At 34.6% G+C, this 15,603-nt stretch overlaps 1 protein-coding gene across 1 annotated transcript in view; it reads left to right on the top strand.

The window, feature by feature from the left end:
• Positions 1-15,603, top strand: part of LOC140437098 (DDB1- and CUL4-associated factor 6-like) — a 54,223-nt gene that overhangs the window by 25,357 nt on the left and 13,263 nt on the right. The window contains exons 4-10 of the mRNA XM_072526419.1: positions 988-1,142; positions 1,200-1,351; positions 5,324-5,513; positions 5,836-6,049; positions 6,302-6,605; positions 10,305-10,459; positions 15,083-15,335. Of these exons, the coding sequence (XP_072382520.1) occupies positions 988-1,142; positions 1,200-1,351; positions 5,324-5,513; positions 5,836-6,049; positions 6,302-6,605; positions 10,305-10,459; positions 15,083-15,335 (1,423 nt within the window). The remainder of the gene's footprint in view (positions 1-987; positions 1,143-1,199; positions 1,352-5,323; positions 5,514-5,835; positions 6,050-6,301; positions 6,606-10,304; positions 10,460-15,082; positions 15,336-15,603) is intronic.

The raw sequence follows: 15,603 nt of genomic DNA, 5'->3' as shown, positions 1-15,603 counted from the left end.
GTCCATATTGTTGACTATAATACGTGATTTTGTTTATAAGAACTTGTAAGTCTTCTAAGTTGTCCGCAAATACTATGGTGTTATCTGCACATCTGATGTTGTTTAGCCGGTAACCATTTAGTAGAATACCTTTTTCAGTTTCGTGCAAAGCTTCGATAAATATTCTTTCAGAGTACAGATTGAAGATTAGAGGAGACAAAATACAGCCTTGCCTCACTCCACGCATGATTTTCACATAGTCAGTGTGTTCACCTTCATTTCTGAGATTTGCTGTCTGATTCCAAATCTAATCATAATCGTTAAAAATTATTTTTTCTGCATACCTTTAACTGTTCGGCTGTTGATTGTTTGTTAAATTTTAGTCATAATCCTTGAACATTAATTATAAACTTTAATTGACGTAATGTATGCTAACCTATGACAAACACTATCGACATGATAAATGCGTATTGGAAACCCAATTATTTTGCAGTCTTATGTTTAACTTTAAATATCTCGAGAAGTAATTATTTCATCATTATCAAAGGAGAGTACCTATATTATTTACGTAAAAAATATTGAGGAATTGAAAAGTTATACTTAAATGAGAATTGTGAAAATGATGTAGTATATAGAAATAGATAAATCTTCCCATGCCCCCGCCGTTCATCCCTGGTGGTAGCGAGAAACTCTTTTTTACTATAATTTGATGTGTTTTACGCTTGAACTGACTTGAATTTACTCCAATATATGTTAAAGACACATTAGACCGTATTAAAATAATGATCAAAATCTCATTTTAAATATTTAAATAAGAAACACTCATTAATATAAGCAATATCTTGTCTAATTGATGTTAGTTAAATTGTCATATTTGGATATCAAAATTTTGCTGTTGACATATTTGGACAATAATGTAACACCTTGTATACTGTAGTTTAAATATAGTTACATAATATATAAAACAATAAAATTGTATCCATTTTAATGATTCATATTACTTTTCAGTTGCCATAAGGCACGTTGCCGAGACGACATACTAATTTCTTGCCAAAGGGCCGTGACAGCCTTAGCCCTTAGTCCTATATCTTCAGACCATTTAGCTATTGGTTGTGCAGACTCATCGGTGCGAGTTTATGACAGAAGATATCTACGAAGAGGAGGTATAGATCTAAATCCCGTGCGTATTACTTAGTTTGCTAGTGTCTGTTTTATTATAGATCAACTACTGGCCCAACCTTTTTGTACGTTTGTGGCGCCGCACTTTGAGAATGAACGACACTACAGAATAACATCTCTCAGCTACAGTAGAGATGGGCAAGACATGCTCGTTAGTTACTCCTCTAACTACCTCTACTTATTTAATGTTTTGGTAAATATATTTTCATGTTTGACTTAAATGTACTAAAGTCCTTTGTATATGAAGTTCGTTTGTGATTAAATTACAGCGTGAATAAATTAATAATTTTTTAATACAAACTAAATAATTGCGCTAAGATTGAAAATTAAAGTACATATAAATTATTATGTTTATGTTTTTACTGCATACTGTAATTTAATTAATGCGAATAGGTTTTACAAATATACAGGTTTACCTGTATAGTTTTGTTTACCAATACTGACACTTTTTAATAATTCGTTCTTGTAATGCAAATCAATATGCTTACAAATATGTAGCTGTTAATTTGATGGAAGTGAATTATAAAAAATTCAACTCCGGAACTATAGATTTTTAAAAGTTCAATGTTTTTTTAACGAAAAAACAGAACTGAGTTAGTTTTTATAAGTATAATAAACAACATGTAAACAAATATAAATACAGAAGACTTTTAAACGTGCATCGACAAATTCCGTGTATTTACGTATTATACAGGGTGTTTCAAAAGGTATGTCAAATTAAATCACGCATTCATAGCAGTTCACAAGTGAAACTTCATAGCAGTTTCCAATGAGTTAAATGCATCGGAATGTGAACGCTTTTGATCATCATTATCATGGTCATCGTCGCTGCTATCCTCGGCGTTATCGTCAACCATATTAGACACGATATCGACCATTTCATCGTCCTCATAAATTTGATGTCCTTGTAGATTATGATCTAATTCGTACCATTCATTAACATCCTCTTTGTCACATTCTTCGAACCCAGGTATATTTTGACATATTGCAGCGATATCTGTCATATTTTCGCCCTGAACGCTTTCGATTTGTTTGTCATCTTGTATTTTCCATAATTTATTCCATCCATTTTTTAAATTTTCGTTAATTAAACTGTCCCATGAGTCCGCTAACATATGACAGCAGTCTTGTAAATTTAACTGTTTCGAAAAAGTGATCACGTCATCTTCGTCTCGTTCAGCGATAAGCAAACGTTGTAACACTTGCTTTCATTACAGTTTCTTATATTTAACAATGATTCCCTGATCCATAGTTTGCAAAAGAGACGTTATATTAGGGGAAAAAACATCACCACAAAATCTTCGTCAACTGCGTTTAAACGGTCTAATCCAGGATGAATAGGTGCATTGTCAATAAGCAGCAATATTTTTCCAGTCTTCTGTTCTTTCTCCCTGTGTTTTTTTACTCCGGGTATAAATATCTTATAAAACTACTCCATGAAGATTTCCGAATCCATCCAAGCACTTTTTTGTCCTCTATATGTGACAGGAAGACATGCGATGTTTTTGTAGCAACGCGGTTTCTTCCTTTTGCCTATTACCAGCAAAGGAAGAGCATGCGTGCCACTTGCGTTTGAACATACAATGGCTGTAATTCTGTCCTTGCTTACTGTATAACCAGGAGCTTTTTTTTCTCGACGAGATGCGAGGGATTTGCTTGGGAGCGCACGCCAATTTATACCTGTTTCGTCTGCGTTATAAACGTCATCACTTGAATAATTTTGAGATATTACGAGCTCGCTGAATTTTATTTTATTTTAAATGCTTCTGCTGCAGCACTGTCACCCGACAGAATTTCTCATTCAATTTGAAGCTCTCTAATGCCGTGCCGCATTTTAAAATTGTTTAACCATCCGGTAGTTGCTTTGAAGTCGGTGGGCCCGTTCAGCTTTTTATTTAATTGCAGGGCTTTTTTCACAGAGGAGTGGGCAAGATATTGGTTGGCCCAAACTACGCCTCTGAGTAAACCATAAATAAACAGAATCTTCCAACTTTGTGTTTCGTGAAGTTTTTAGCGTTTTCCTACATTTTCGACCATCATCCGAATCTAGTTTTGTCGTATAATGTAGTATATATTCCCGTTTGTTTTTAACATCGGTAATTGTCGCCTTCCCTACTCCATAAAACATGGCCAGTTTTGTTCCACATTCTCCCTTTTCCAGTCGATTTAAAATTTCAATTTTTTTTCAATCGTTGTTTTCTTTTCTTGCTCACTGAATCATCCATTATGTATGTAGTACTTTTGCAATAACAAATCACATACACACACTCACACACGACAAATGAAGCTTTCACAAATTTAACACGTGAACTTGTCTAAGCAGCAATCAACAACACACACACACACACAGTACAGCGAACAACGAGCGACTAACACATGTTTATTGCGATATTGCGGTCTCCGACGGAGTTTGAGGCATTACGCGCGGTTGCCAACTTTCAATATCGCAACGAGATGCGTTTGCAGTCGAGAATTAAATTTATTTAATTTCTGTCTGCGATCATATTTTTTAATTTTATAATTTTTTTTTGTGTTCGGATTACCAGAGTTCGAATTATCAACGCTCTACTCTACTTCAATATACATTCATAAATAATATGAATATAAAGATATTATTAAAACAGAAAACAACAAAACAGAAAAAGTAACTGTAACTATAAAGTGTGACGAGTTCCAGCCCATAAACTTGGTAACTCCATATGAAAAACTTGAATTTGAAGCAGCAGTCAGGGGGAAAAGTCTTGTGAAACTACACTACAGACAATTCTGTTCAACAATCGGTGTTGTTTTCTTGGACTACAAAAAAGCCCGTTGGACTGTTGTTATTTAAAATCCACAAGGAAACTCAGTTCCTGTATATCATGTACCACAACAATTTTTTGTTAAATCCTTTATAAAGGTATATAAATTAAAAAACCCAAACGGGTTATGTCATGAAGACAGAACGTTTTCGGAATCCATATTCCATCATCAGTGTCTAGGTGTACATGTTTTGAGCCACTAAATATCTGGGTAAAAACCCGTTAAAAGTTATATGTTACAATTTAGTTTACATTATTTAGTCTTATATATTAGGATGTTAAAGTTACCAGTGGATATGATAACATGGCAACGTATGACTCCAATCATGTATAATCTCAAAACTTAAAAAAACAGAATCTTCACTTTGTTTAACAATGTTTAAGGTTAAGAATTTGACACAATGACAAGAAATTCTTCTGGCCTTTTTTAAGTATTTTGTGCGCTTGTGCGGACTTAAAAACCGAAACAAAATCCTCGAACGTCTAGAGGGAATCCCGAACATGTTCAGGATCTTTTATCTTTACAGCGCGAACACAGAACTTTATATCCGGAGGGTGTTCAGAGGGAAAAATTTGATCTCCGCGGACGTGCAATTTTGTAATGCGCAGGCGTTCTCCCTCTAGTTTAGTCCAGGATGTGCTCCGCGAACACGGCTTATATTTAAGTTGCTACCTGATTTGTGTTTGGATATTGATTGGTAGTGGGAAGGTTACGTGATCGATAAACCTCGCCCATTAGAAAGAGATGCAAGGACGGCTCGCATCTTTTTTCTCTGTCGCCGTTGTCGAACGGGTTTAGATTGCAGCGCGCAGTGTAGGTATTCTTTGTCTATGGTGTGTAAAATTGCGTAGCATCTTTATGAAAAAAGTGATAGCTTCCTCCAGTTATTTCATTATTCCAGTTTGTGGATGACTGTATTTTGCATTACGAAAAATGTAATTACAAATTTTTGCTAAAATAATTTAAAAAGTTACTATTACATACATACTACGAATAATTGGTACATGGAATATGTGTTAAAAAGAAAGTTCGTGATACCTTCTGCCTCAGGTCTGTTGTTACGGTTGTCAGTTCCGCAAGTGCCCCAAACATAACTGCCACTTACTTAGTCGAAACCAACGGCTTTACGTGCACTCCGAAGCACGGTGACCTGCTTGTATAATTTTTAGAAATTAAAAATTTCAAGCGTTCTGGCTTGATATGTATCTTAGCCGTAGAGCTACGACCCTCACCATAATATGTATTTACTGTATGTTCGATGATTTACGAGACAGCTGTGTATGATCAATTAGTAAAAGACTAGATCAAATTTTAACATTTTTAGTTTTTATGAGCATAAATAATTATTTTAATTATTTTTTAGAATAATAGCGCAGTGCATCTTAGGAAACCAATTAAAAAACCATCACCATGGGATAAAATCAAAGCTGTAACAGGAAAAAGAGAGAGAATATCATCACCGATACCAGTGAGAAGGTTGCGATTACGAGGGGATTGGTCAGATACAGGTCCAGATGCTCGACCTGAGAGGGACAATAGCTCTTCATCTGCAAGTAAATGGCAAAATATTAATTACTTTTCTTCCTCCAGAGATAACATCTTATAATATAACCATTACATCATCACAGGACTGTTCAAAATTCTTATACTAACTTATTGCTTATTTGCAAGAAGTATAATGTGGATTTATCATCTTTTTGTTTATTCACTCTATTTAGAAAATCTTAATTTTATATGTTAACACAAGTTATTTTAGCTTTATTGGGCTAATTTTATTTCACTACGGTTTAATTTAATCTGCATATTCTTACATTTTTTTTATAATATCTTTTTTAACATTGATTTTTAGGCTTTCTTATATTTTATTTTCTCAAGGTATTGGTCAAGCTAGACCTCAGCTCCAAGCTACTTTAATGCAACGCATGACTGATGTACTTTCCCGGATGTTGAATGATCCGATGACCAGGGCAGCACTCAGCGCTGGTGGTGAAGATTCAGTTGACGCAGACGAAAATGCACCGAGACATTTGGAGAACAGGAATCAGAATTCGGAAGAGGGGAGCAGTATGGAGACCGATCAAGAGCAAGGGTGAGTCCATTAATGAGTAAATAACTTTTCTAGTGGGAAATATGGTAATGTAACCTGCCTTTCTGTATTCCAGTTTCTCATCTGATGATCTCTAAGTAGAGCAAAATATGTCAGAGTGTGGTCGGCGCATTAATTTTTAGATAGAAAAGGCAGTTATCTGTTAAATTTGGATGCGTTGGTAGCCAAGTGTTGGAATCAAAATAATCTTGATAATTTGCTTTCATATTGATTTAAATCCAATTATATTTGTAGCAGTTCTGAGAGACCTCCCGCACAAGATTGCCAGCCAAATCCAGATGGTCCTCGAGCTGGAATTACTAGTCACCTTCATACTCACTTAATAGCACTGAGAGATCTTAGAGAAGGTTTCATAAATCAGCATGGTGCGGAACCGTCTGTAAGTTTTAGATATTCTCAGCAGAGCACCTCAAACTCAACGATAAGTCTTCGTGTCAATAATAGAAGCTTTTTCGAGGAAAATCCTCCAACAGCCTCTACAGTGCCTTCAACTTCAGAGCGTGGTCGCAGAGATAGGACTGAAAAGAGGGAAGAAACGGTAAATTACAAAAATATTTATAATTATATAGACTTCAAACGTATATCGTTCGTAGAAACTTTCACCCATTGCCTATTAACAATTTTATTAGTTAATCAGTTAAAAATATTTCATTATAAAAAATATGTAAAATAAATTTATCTTTTTGTATATTTTTGAGAATCTTTCCCAGTGTGTTTGCTTTAGTTTGTTTATTTCACAATCCTCTCTGTTTTTAACTTCTTTGTCAATTTCGTATGTCTACGGGTTTTTGTTGCTCATGTATCTGTAGGCATCTCGTTTTTCCCTAGCAGTTATCTTTACCTATAAAACAATAAACTACGGTTTATTGTTTTTTGGTTTATTTTTTTTTTGATTGTTCTTTGTCCTATTGCCTCTGCGGCACCTCTTGTAATTGTTGTTAGTTTTCTCCAGGATTTTTCATTGCTGTCTATTCGGCAGTTTCGGGATGTCTTGTCTTTCATTGGTCTTTGGTAGAGGATTTTAGTGCTTTCGTTTTCCAAGGATTCTACATTAAATTTTGTTATATAGTTCGATTTTCTTTTTCTCGTTGATTTATATGCTATAATTCGAGCTTTACATAAGACCAAACTATGTTGTGTAATTTGCTCACGGTGGCACTCTTACGTCAAGCATGTGGCTAAGGGATTACACAGTCGATCATTAACTCTGGTGTTGTTAGATGTATATTTATGTTGTAACTTGTGGTCGAAGTATATATTGTTTATACGTATTTGCTTTACCCATATCAGATGCATAGATAATTATAAAATGGTTCTTTTCATCATTGTAACCTGCAATATATTCTGGTTTACGTATTTAATCCCTTCGATGCTGTTTTCAAATTTCTTGTGAAGTAGTATTGCTACTCATGCCTGAGCTCCTGTCTGCCTATAATATCAACTTTCTATAGTCTGTCCCACCTTGACTTTACAGTACAGGTTCTTATGACCAACTGTGAACCAACCAGTGATGCCAAATTTTATCAGAAACAGGTTTGAAGCAAATATACTTTTTTCTATCGGATAACTATAAATAACTTAGTAATTAATATTATCGACATTTTGTGGCTGTCAGGGATTCTAAAACATTTTTTTTTCGAAAAATACCTTTATGTGAATAAAATAAAAATAATTTTGTATGAAACATTTGTATAATAATGTATTTAAGCGCATACATTTGTTAAACCTTAATAAACACGTAGGTACCTACATAAATAATTAAAATGTATTTAAACTGTGTATTTTACATTTCTTTTATACTCCCGTCTTCCTTACTTTCACTGCCACTGTCGTCATTAAGGTTTATTATAACTGGGTCGATATTGTCCAGTAAATTATCGATTTTCCACATCTGTTTTTCTATGCTAATTACGTGTTGCACGTAAATTATTCCATTTTCGTGGAGTAACTTGAGAGTACGCTTCATGTACTAGATTTTCTTCTTATTCCTTATTAAAGTTTGTGTTATGTCTTGCGACGAATCTTTTTATTTCACTCCATACCAGCTTTATCGGATTTAGTTCAAAGTGATATGGAGGTAATCTTAGCAACTTAACATTCTTACTTTTTGCAATTTCATCTACGATACGCTCACCATACTGCGAGTTAAAATGAGCTACAACGTCCAACAGTTCGGATTTTAGGTAATCTTCGAAATAAATATCCTTTGAACGCAACCACTCCTTTATTTCTTCCTTATTGTCAGAATTGTTCGGAATTCTTTCTAACTTTCTGGAGTGATACGACGCATTGTTCATTACTATTACAGTTTTATCGGGAATATTTGAAAGAAGTTTAGTTTTAAACCAATTTTCGAAAAGAGGTCCATCCGTTTCGTCATGATAGTCTGCTGTATTTTTCTTTGCTAAAAAAGTTAGTTCGGCTTCATTAATAAAACCATCTTTACTTACTGCATGCAGTAAAACGAATCGTGGGCCACGTGCAGTTGGGGTTTTCTAGCCTGTAGTGAGTCCACGAACAAATGCATCCCTATGTGACGATACGGAAGTGTTTTTCCATTCATAATTGACACTCTGACCAATATATACCCATGATTAGACCAAATGTACAATGTTGTAGTTTTGTTCTCGAAATGTACGAATTTCTCGCAAATATCGATGGTGCCAAGAAATAATTTCGGGTTTTTTTATCAACATTGACTTTCTGTCCCGTTTTGTGTACACAAATCCCATGTCCTTAATTAGTCTATACAGTGTAGTTCTAGAAAAATTATGTAGATGTTCGTCTTTATTTACTACTGCTAATAGAGAATGTAATGTTGGGGGTGTATTCTTACGAAAAAATCATGCTTTATTCGACGAATGCTACTCTTTGTTCCTTCATCGTAAGTTTTATCACGCGATAATGAAGTTAGCTTGTTCTTGGATCGTCTCTTTGCTGGTTGTAATCCAAGTGCCGAGAAATTTTCTTTTCTTACAGAGTAAATTTTTTTTTTCGGAAATGCCGGTTTCTACTGCCACTGTTTGTATTATTTTTGAAAGCGAATCATATCCTTGATTTACTTGATAATTCACCATGTTGATTAAAATTTGTTTCTCCCCTAATGACAATGACTTCCCCTGGGGATGTTTCAGAGTACTGTTCTCCATTAATAAATTCAATCGTTATAACACAGAAAATCACAATAATAACTAGTCGATATGAACTTCAACGAATCAAATGAACTAACTAAAAAATGAACTAACTAAAATTAATTTTAAGTGAGGGGGTAAACACATTAAAATGCCATTAATTTCAGGTTGGAATTCAGTCGTTAAGAATAACAAAAAACTGCAATAAGATCCAAAATTTCCAAATAAGCAATGAGTTACTCAATACAATGTTATCAGTAATAATTATAAGCTTATTTAGTATTCTTTGTTATAATTTATGTTAATATATTTATTCTTTGTTATAATATTTTCCTGTTTATTAATAAACAGGAAAAATTGGAGAAAACGGTTGAGTGAAGGAATACAGTGAAAACTGGAAATCCTTGTATATATATGTTATAATTTAATTTAGGTGAACTGACCATCAACAATTATAATTTATTTATTCTCAACTGTACGTCAATATAAAACTTTACTTAAACTTGACTGACAATCATTTTATATGTTTCTTGACATTACTTCAGAAATGTCTATACTGTCAATACATAAATTAACAACCATAGAACAACATCCACTTTTAATGTTGGATATTCTAACATTCTTTACCAAAAAAAAGTTATTACGCATATCGATTTTAAAATTGCTGATTACATTTCGAAAATGATTATCACTCACAAAAAACAATGAAAAATATTGTTACTACAATGCTATTGACTGTAACGGGTTAGTTTTAATTTAAAATTTTTACTACATTTTACTACTTACCTACATTTTTAGGACCCTGGTAATGTTCGATTGAAAATTCTTTTGAAGAAAATCGGCATCGCCGCGCTAAAAACTCCCATAAGGATTGCATTGCCGTATGTTCGTGTACTGTAGAAACTTTAGATAGGAAGTATTGCTCTTAAGAATTTAGTTAATTTTGATAATTGAAAGATTTAGAGAAAAACAAAAGACATAAGTTAATAATATGAACATAAATGAACACCATCAATAATGCATTTAATATTTTAAGATTCACGTATACACTGTTTATCCTCTATAATTTATTTTTTTGTACAATATTATTTAAAACAATATTTTAGAATGCTGAAGTCGATTTAGACTATGAAGATGAAGAAGATGCTGTACCTGACGCTCTCGGAGGTAGTAGTGGAAAAGCTAACGAAGAGGAGGATGATAAACAGCACGTGTTCGAGGCTGAAATGAAAATGAAGTATATGGGACACAGAAACTCAAGGTATTTTTTTAGAAATTAATCTTTTCTTAATTATAGCGAGATTCGCTAAATATGTTACCATTTCCTTTGTTTATCTCTGATTAAGAAAATATCTCAAGGGGTGATGAACACATTTATACGCGGATGCCTTAATTTTTTTTTGCAGATTCCCCAATCGATCTAAACAGAAAACTGGCAATATTGTGTGCGCGTTAACACCCTTGGTCTACTGGTTCCTGTATATTAGTCGTGTTTTACCGTTAGCTATAATAGTCTATGATGACTACAGTCAGGCGGTACGGCGAGACGTGCAAATAAGACTTGTTGGAATAAGAGCTACTAAAAATGTTGTAGAGGCTTTTCGATATGTATTGAGACATAATTATTCAACATTTGTATGACACATCCATGCCATACCAACTATTAACCTCCAAATTAAACACCTCCTTTAATATGCGTATAAAATCTGTACCTCGGAAGAATACAAAAACTATGTCCAATGTTTTTTTTTTAAATTATGTTATTACACATTAATAATAATTAGTTATCATATTTTCTAGAGGGATAGAACACTACGTTTAAGACTATTTTCTAACTGAGATCGCTTCGTTTAAGAGAACATCAAGTCCACTTTTACTTAGATTGATAGAACCTTCATATAGACTTGATATTTTATCCCTCTGTAGCATATGAATTAATACTGGACATAGTGTTGTATACCTTTATTCAGTCTGGCGGATTGGTAGCGAACTAAGGGTACGTTTGCCATTTCTGATATGTTTGATAAAAAAGAGTCCCTGGATCCAATAAGTCAAAAGAAAATACTCTATATATTATTGTGCAGTGAATGGCAAACGAATTAGGTTATGTAAACTTATGTTTTTAAACACAATTTCTATATCAGACACTGTAGTCGTTAATGTTTAAATTATTAAAACTAATGAAAGCGATAAGCAAACACTAGTCATGATGACATTATTGAAAGTGTAATTGACTAAATTAGAGAAAAAAGTCATATTAACTATTTGTCAATTAACCATTCTCTTAATCATTAAGTTATATATTTAACCCTTCGGAGGTCGCGATGATAAAGTGTACTGTATAGGTCGCAGTGTATCTGAGAGATACATTCGTTTAAGTTTAATTTTTCAATAAGATTGAAAAAAAAAACTGATCGAGATCGGAAGAAACGTTTTTTTTGAACATAACTAATCAACAAATAAGCGGATTTAAATTAATTTAATGTCAAGAGAAAATAAAATAAATGCAGTATTAAGAACATAGCAAAATAAAAACATGTAATAACTATTATTATTGTTACTAATCTAAGGTAAAAATAACCCAAACACATAATTAGATTTAGCTAAACTTAATCAGATTCATCAGCGGAAGGATTAGTAAAACGGTTATAAAAACTGTTGCAAACAATATTGCTATGCTCAAGACATAAAAATGTGGTACAACATTTACAATAGTATTTGGACAAACGCGTCGTCTTTGTCGCATAGCAAGAAGAACATCTTTTTTTTATTGCCATTTTATAGCAACATCTGGATCTGCCTCACTGGTTGAACTTTCCTCCTTATGTTTCTGAAGCTGAAGCTGCAATGGTCTGTGAATATCTGTAGTAATATCCGATAGCCGTTTTATTTGCTCAGACAATAACTGACTTGAAAGGTTTCGAATGAAGAGTCTACGTCGTATTTATGAATTCTGATTTAGCATGTGAATGGACTGTGCGTTGATCCCAGCAACGTTCAAGACGACGTAAAATATCACCATAGGCCACCTTCTGCTGTTTCTGGCTACATTATACGAACCAACCAATTGGTCTACAGTGTCAACCCCTGATTTCGTCTGATTGTAATAATTGATTATCTCTGGCTTGTGCGTATCTGAATTTACTACGTCATCGAAGTGCATACTAGATACTAAAATTACGTTTTTTCCTTTCTTCGGCACATGCGATACAAGAGTACAATCTTCACTAAAAGCAAAAAAGTTAGATTGTATTGGTCTGTTTGCCATATCCACTAATTCAGGTGGTAGTTGACGTTTGTTTCTTCTGACTGTCCCTACATATGATAGTCTGTTCTTTTTCAAATCGCTGACGAGAGTTAGCCATGGATAACCATGGAAAAAATTTTAATCCCATATTTGTTAGGTTTTGATGGTATATATTGCCTAAATCCGCATCTGCCCCGAAAGCTTGCCAACATCTCGTCTATAGTTACGTTTTGTCCCATAGAGTATCCTTTTTTGTAATTTTCTACAAATAGTAAAAATATTTGTCTGACAACTTATCAATCTTTAGTCGATCTGGTCGAGTCGTCTTGTCATCGAATCTTATACAGTTGTGAATAAATTTGAATCTGATACAGTTGTGAAATTATTTGAAAAAATAATTCAATTCCACTACCATCCGTTTTCCATAAATCTTCCAAATTTAGTCGATTACTGCGGTGTAAGCCAGCTAAATATAAAAGACCCAAAAATGATTTTAGTTCTATTTTGTCGGTTTGTTTAGCATCTTTCTCTGGAATATCTACTTAAAATAAAGTCTATATATTTATTTGTATAATGTAAAATTAAATGTAAAAGTTCTTGTGACACGAAACAGCTCCAGCATTGATATTCAGTTTTTGCATTTTTTGCAGTATTCCTTACTAGAGGCAATTGACACAGAATATTTTGTTTCTGTCGCCTAATTTTATTTCCGTAAACTGGCTTTTTTCCCCACTTTGTTACTTTGTCTTTTCCGAACAAATAATCGCTGTTTTCATATACGAGGCATGTTATTTTTTAAGTAAGTACCGTTTTGCGATTCCGCCGCCGCAGCGCTACGGTCGGCGTTCCGCGCATGAGCGCTGGTTACCTACATCTTTTGTCTACGCACTGACGCCATTGCAGTCTGATTCTTCATTGTATACTTGTTTACTCCAGTGTTTAAGATGCCTCCAACAATCGTGAGTCACGCTGATTGTGAAGTACGGGCTGTTATACGATTTCTTAGTGCTAAAGGCGTAAAACTGATCGATATTCATCGTGAGATCGTTGAAGTTTACGGACAAAACATTATGAGTGATGGAATGGTAAGGAAATGGGTGAGAGAATTTAAAGATAGCCGCACAAATGTGCATGATGAAGAACGGAGTGGGCGTCCTTCGGTCGTTAATGAAAATTTGGTGCAGAAAGTGGACGAAAAGGTGAGAGAAAACAGACGCTTTACAATTTCATCATTGTCTGACTGCTTTCCTCAGTATTCTCGTAGTGTTTTGTATCGCATTGTTACCGAGAACTTGAATTACCGGAAATTGTGTTCACGTTGGGTTCCAAAAATGTTGACGGATTTGCACAAAACCCAACGTTTAGGCAGTGCATTGACTTTCCTTGAGCGGTACCACAGTGAAGGTGAAGATTTTTTAGACCAAATTGTTACTGGTGACGAAACGTGGGTGGCCTACGTCACACCAGAATCGAAACAACAATCCATGGAATGGCGACATTCATCATCACCCAAAAGAGTGAAGTTTAAGCAAACAATTTCTGCCCGGAAAATCATGTGCACAGTTTTTTGGGACAGAAAAGGAGTATTGCTAGTGGAGTTTCTGCCTCGTAATGAGACAATCAATGCAGCGTCTTATTGTGAGACATTGAAAAGTCTGTGTCGTGCAATCCAGAACAAAAGACGTGGCAAGTTGAGTAAGGGTATCGTTTTGCTGCATGACAATGCCCGTCCACATGTGGCTAATCAGACCAAAGATCTCATCAAATCATTTAAATGGGAAACTCTAGATCATCCTCCATACAGCCCTGATCTGGCGCCCAGCGACTACCATTTGTTCCAGCACTTGAAGAAACACCTGGGCGGTCAGCGTCTTCAAGACGATAACGAAGTCAAAACATTTGTGATGCAGTGGTTAACAAGTCAGGCGGCAGAATTTTATCAGGAGGGTATTCAAAAACTGGTGCCACGTTATGACAAGTGCCTCAATATTCACGGAAATTATGTAGAAAAGTAGATTAAGGTACTGGCTTTCATGTAAAATAAAATTATTGCCATATCTTTGCACGTCTTTTTTTAATTCCAAAACGGTACTTACTTAAAAAACACGCCTCGTACGTTCCCTTTGCTCTCCTCACTAGAAATGTCTTGTTCGCTGTCCGAGTTTTCTGATCGCTCTTCGACATAATCGATTTCGTCCACGCCACTTTCGTCTTCAAACTCATTTCTTTCATTTCCATCGTCAGAATCGAGAAACATAGTCTGAAGCTTTTCAACAGCCTTTGGATCATCCATCTTATATACCTTCTTTGACATTCGGAATATAATATAGATCACACAACGAAATAAACACGAAAAAATATAGGTTCGATCTGTGAGGTCGCGGTATCTGTCAGATACAACTGATGTTCGGTTACGAAAAACGTTCACTTCTCAACCGCTAGAAATTACCTGAAAGCCGACGTTGTGTGTTTCCCCACTCCTACGACATAAATGTGAAACTAGACAGTGCCGTAGAATTATACGATACATTTCTTTCAAAATATTTATAAAAATGTTTTCAATGTATCTCTCAGATCAGCCGCGGCTTTCGGAGGGTTAATGAAAAATTAACACTTGAAATATGATTGATATTCCAGAACAATGATAAAGGAAGCAACGTTTTGGGGAGATGATTACGTGATGTCAGGATCAGATTGCGGTCACGTCTTTATTTGGAATCGTCATACCGCCGAATTGAAAATGCTGTTACAGGCAGACCAACATGTAGTGAATTGCCTCCAGCCCCATCCTACGCTGCCTTTGCTAGCCACCAGTGGAATTGACCATGATGTAAAATTGTGGGCTCCCATCCTGGAAGAGTCTTCATTCGACGAAAGAGTTGCTAGTGAGGTAAGAAATATTCTTTTAGATCATTAACAGGATTTATATAGATATTTACTTAATATCATTAAATGGTTGATTCGTTAATACATGCCCAGAACAATGTCATTTATGTATTGTCATTTGTCGGCTGTTAATGCCGAACCTCTCACTTCAAATACATTGTTCATGCCGAATTTAATTTGGCATGAAACACCATTTGTTTTTGGGTAAATACTGTTCTTTATACAAATGCAAAGGTACATATTTACAATTATAGAAATTAACAAAAAATGAG

This window comes from Diabrotica undecimpunctata, chromosome 3, assembly GCF_040954645.1.
Source record: "Diabrotica undecimpunctata isolate CICGRU chromosome 3, icDiaUnde3, whole genome shotgun sequence".
NCBI classification, from domain to species: Eukaryota; Metazoa; Arthropoda; class Insecta; order Coleoptera; family Chrysomelidae; genus Diabrotica; species Diabrotica undecimpunctata.
The sequence above is the reverse complement of the archived record's forward strand: the minus strand, read 5'-3'. Positions and strand labels throughout refer to the sequence as shown.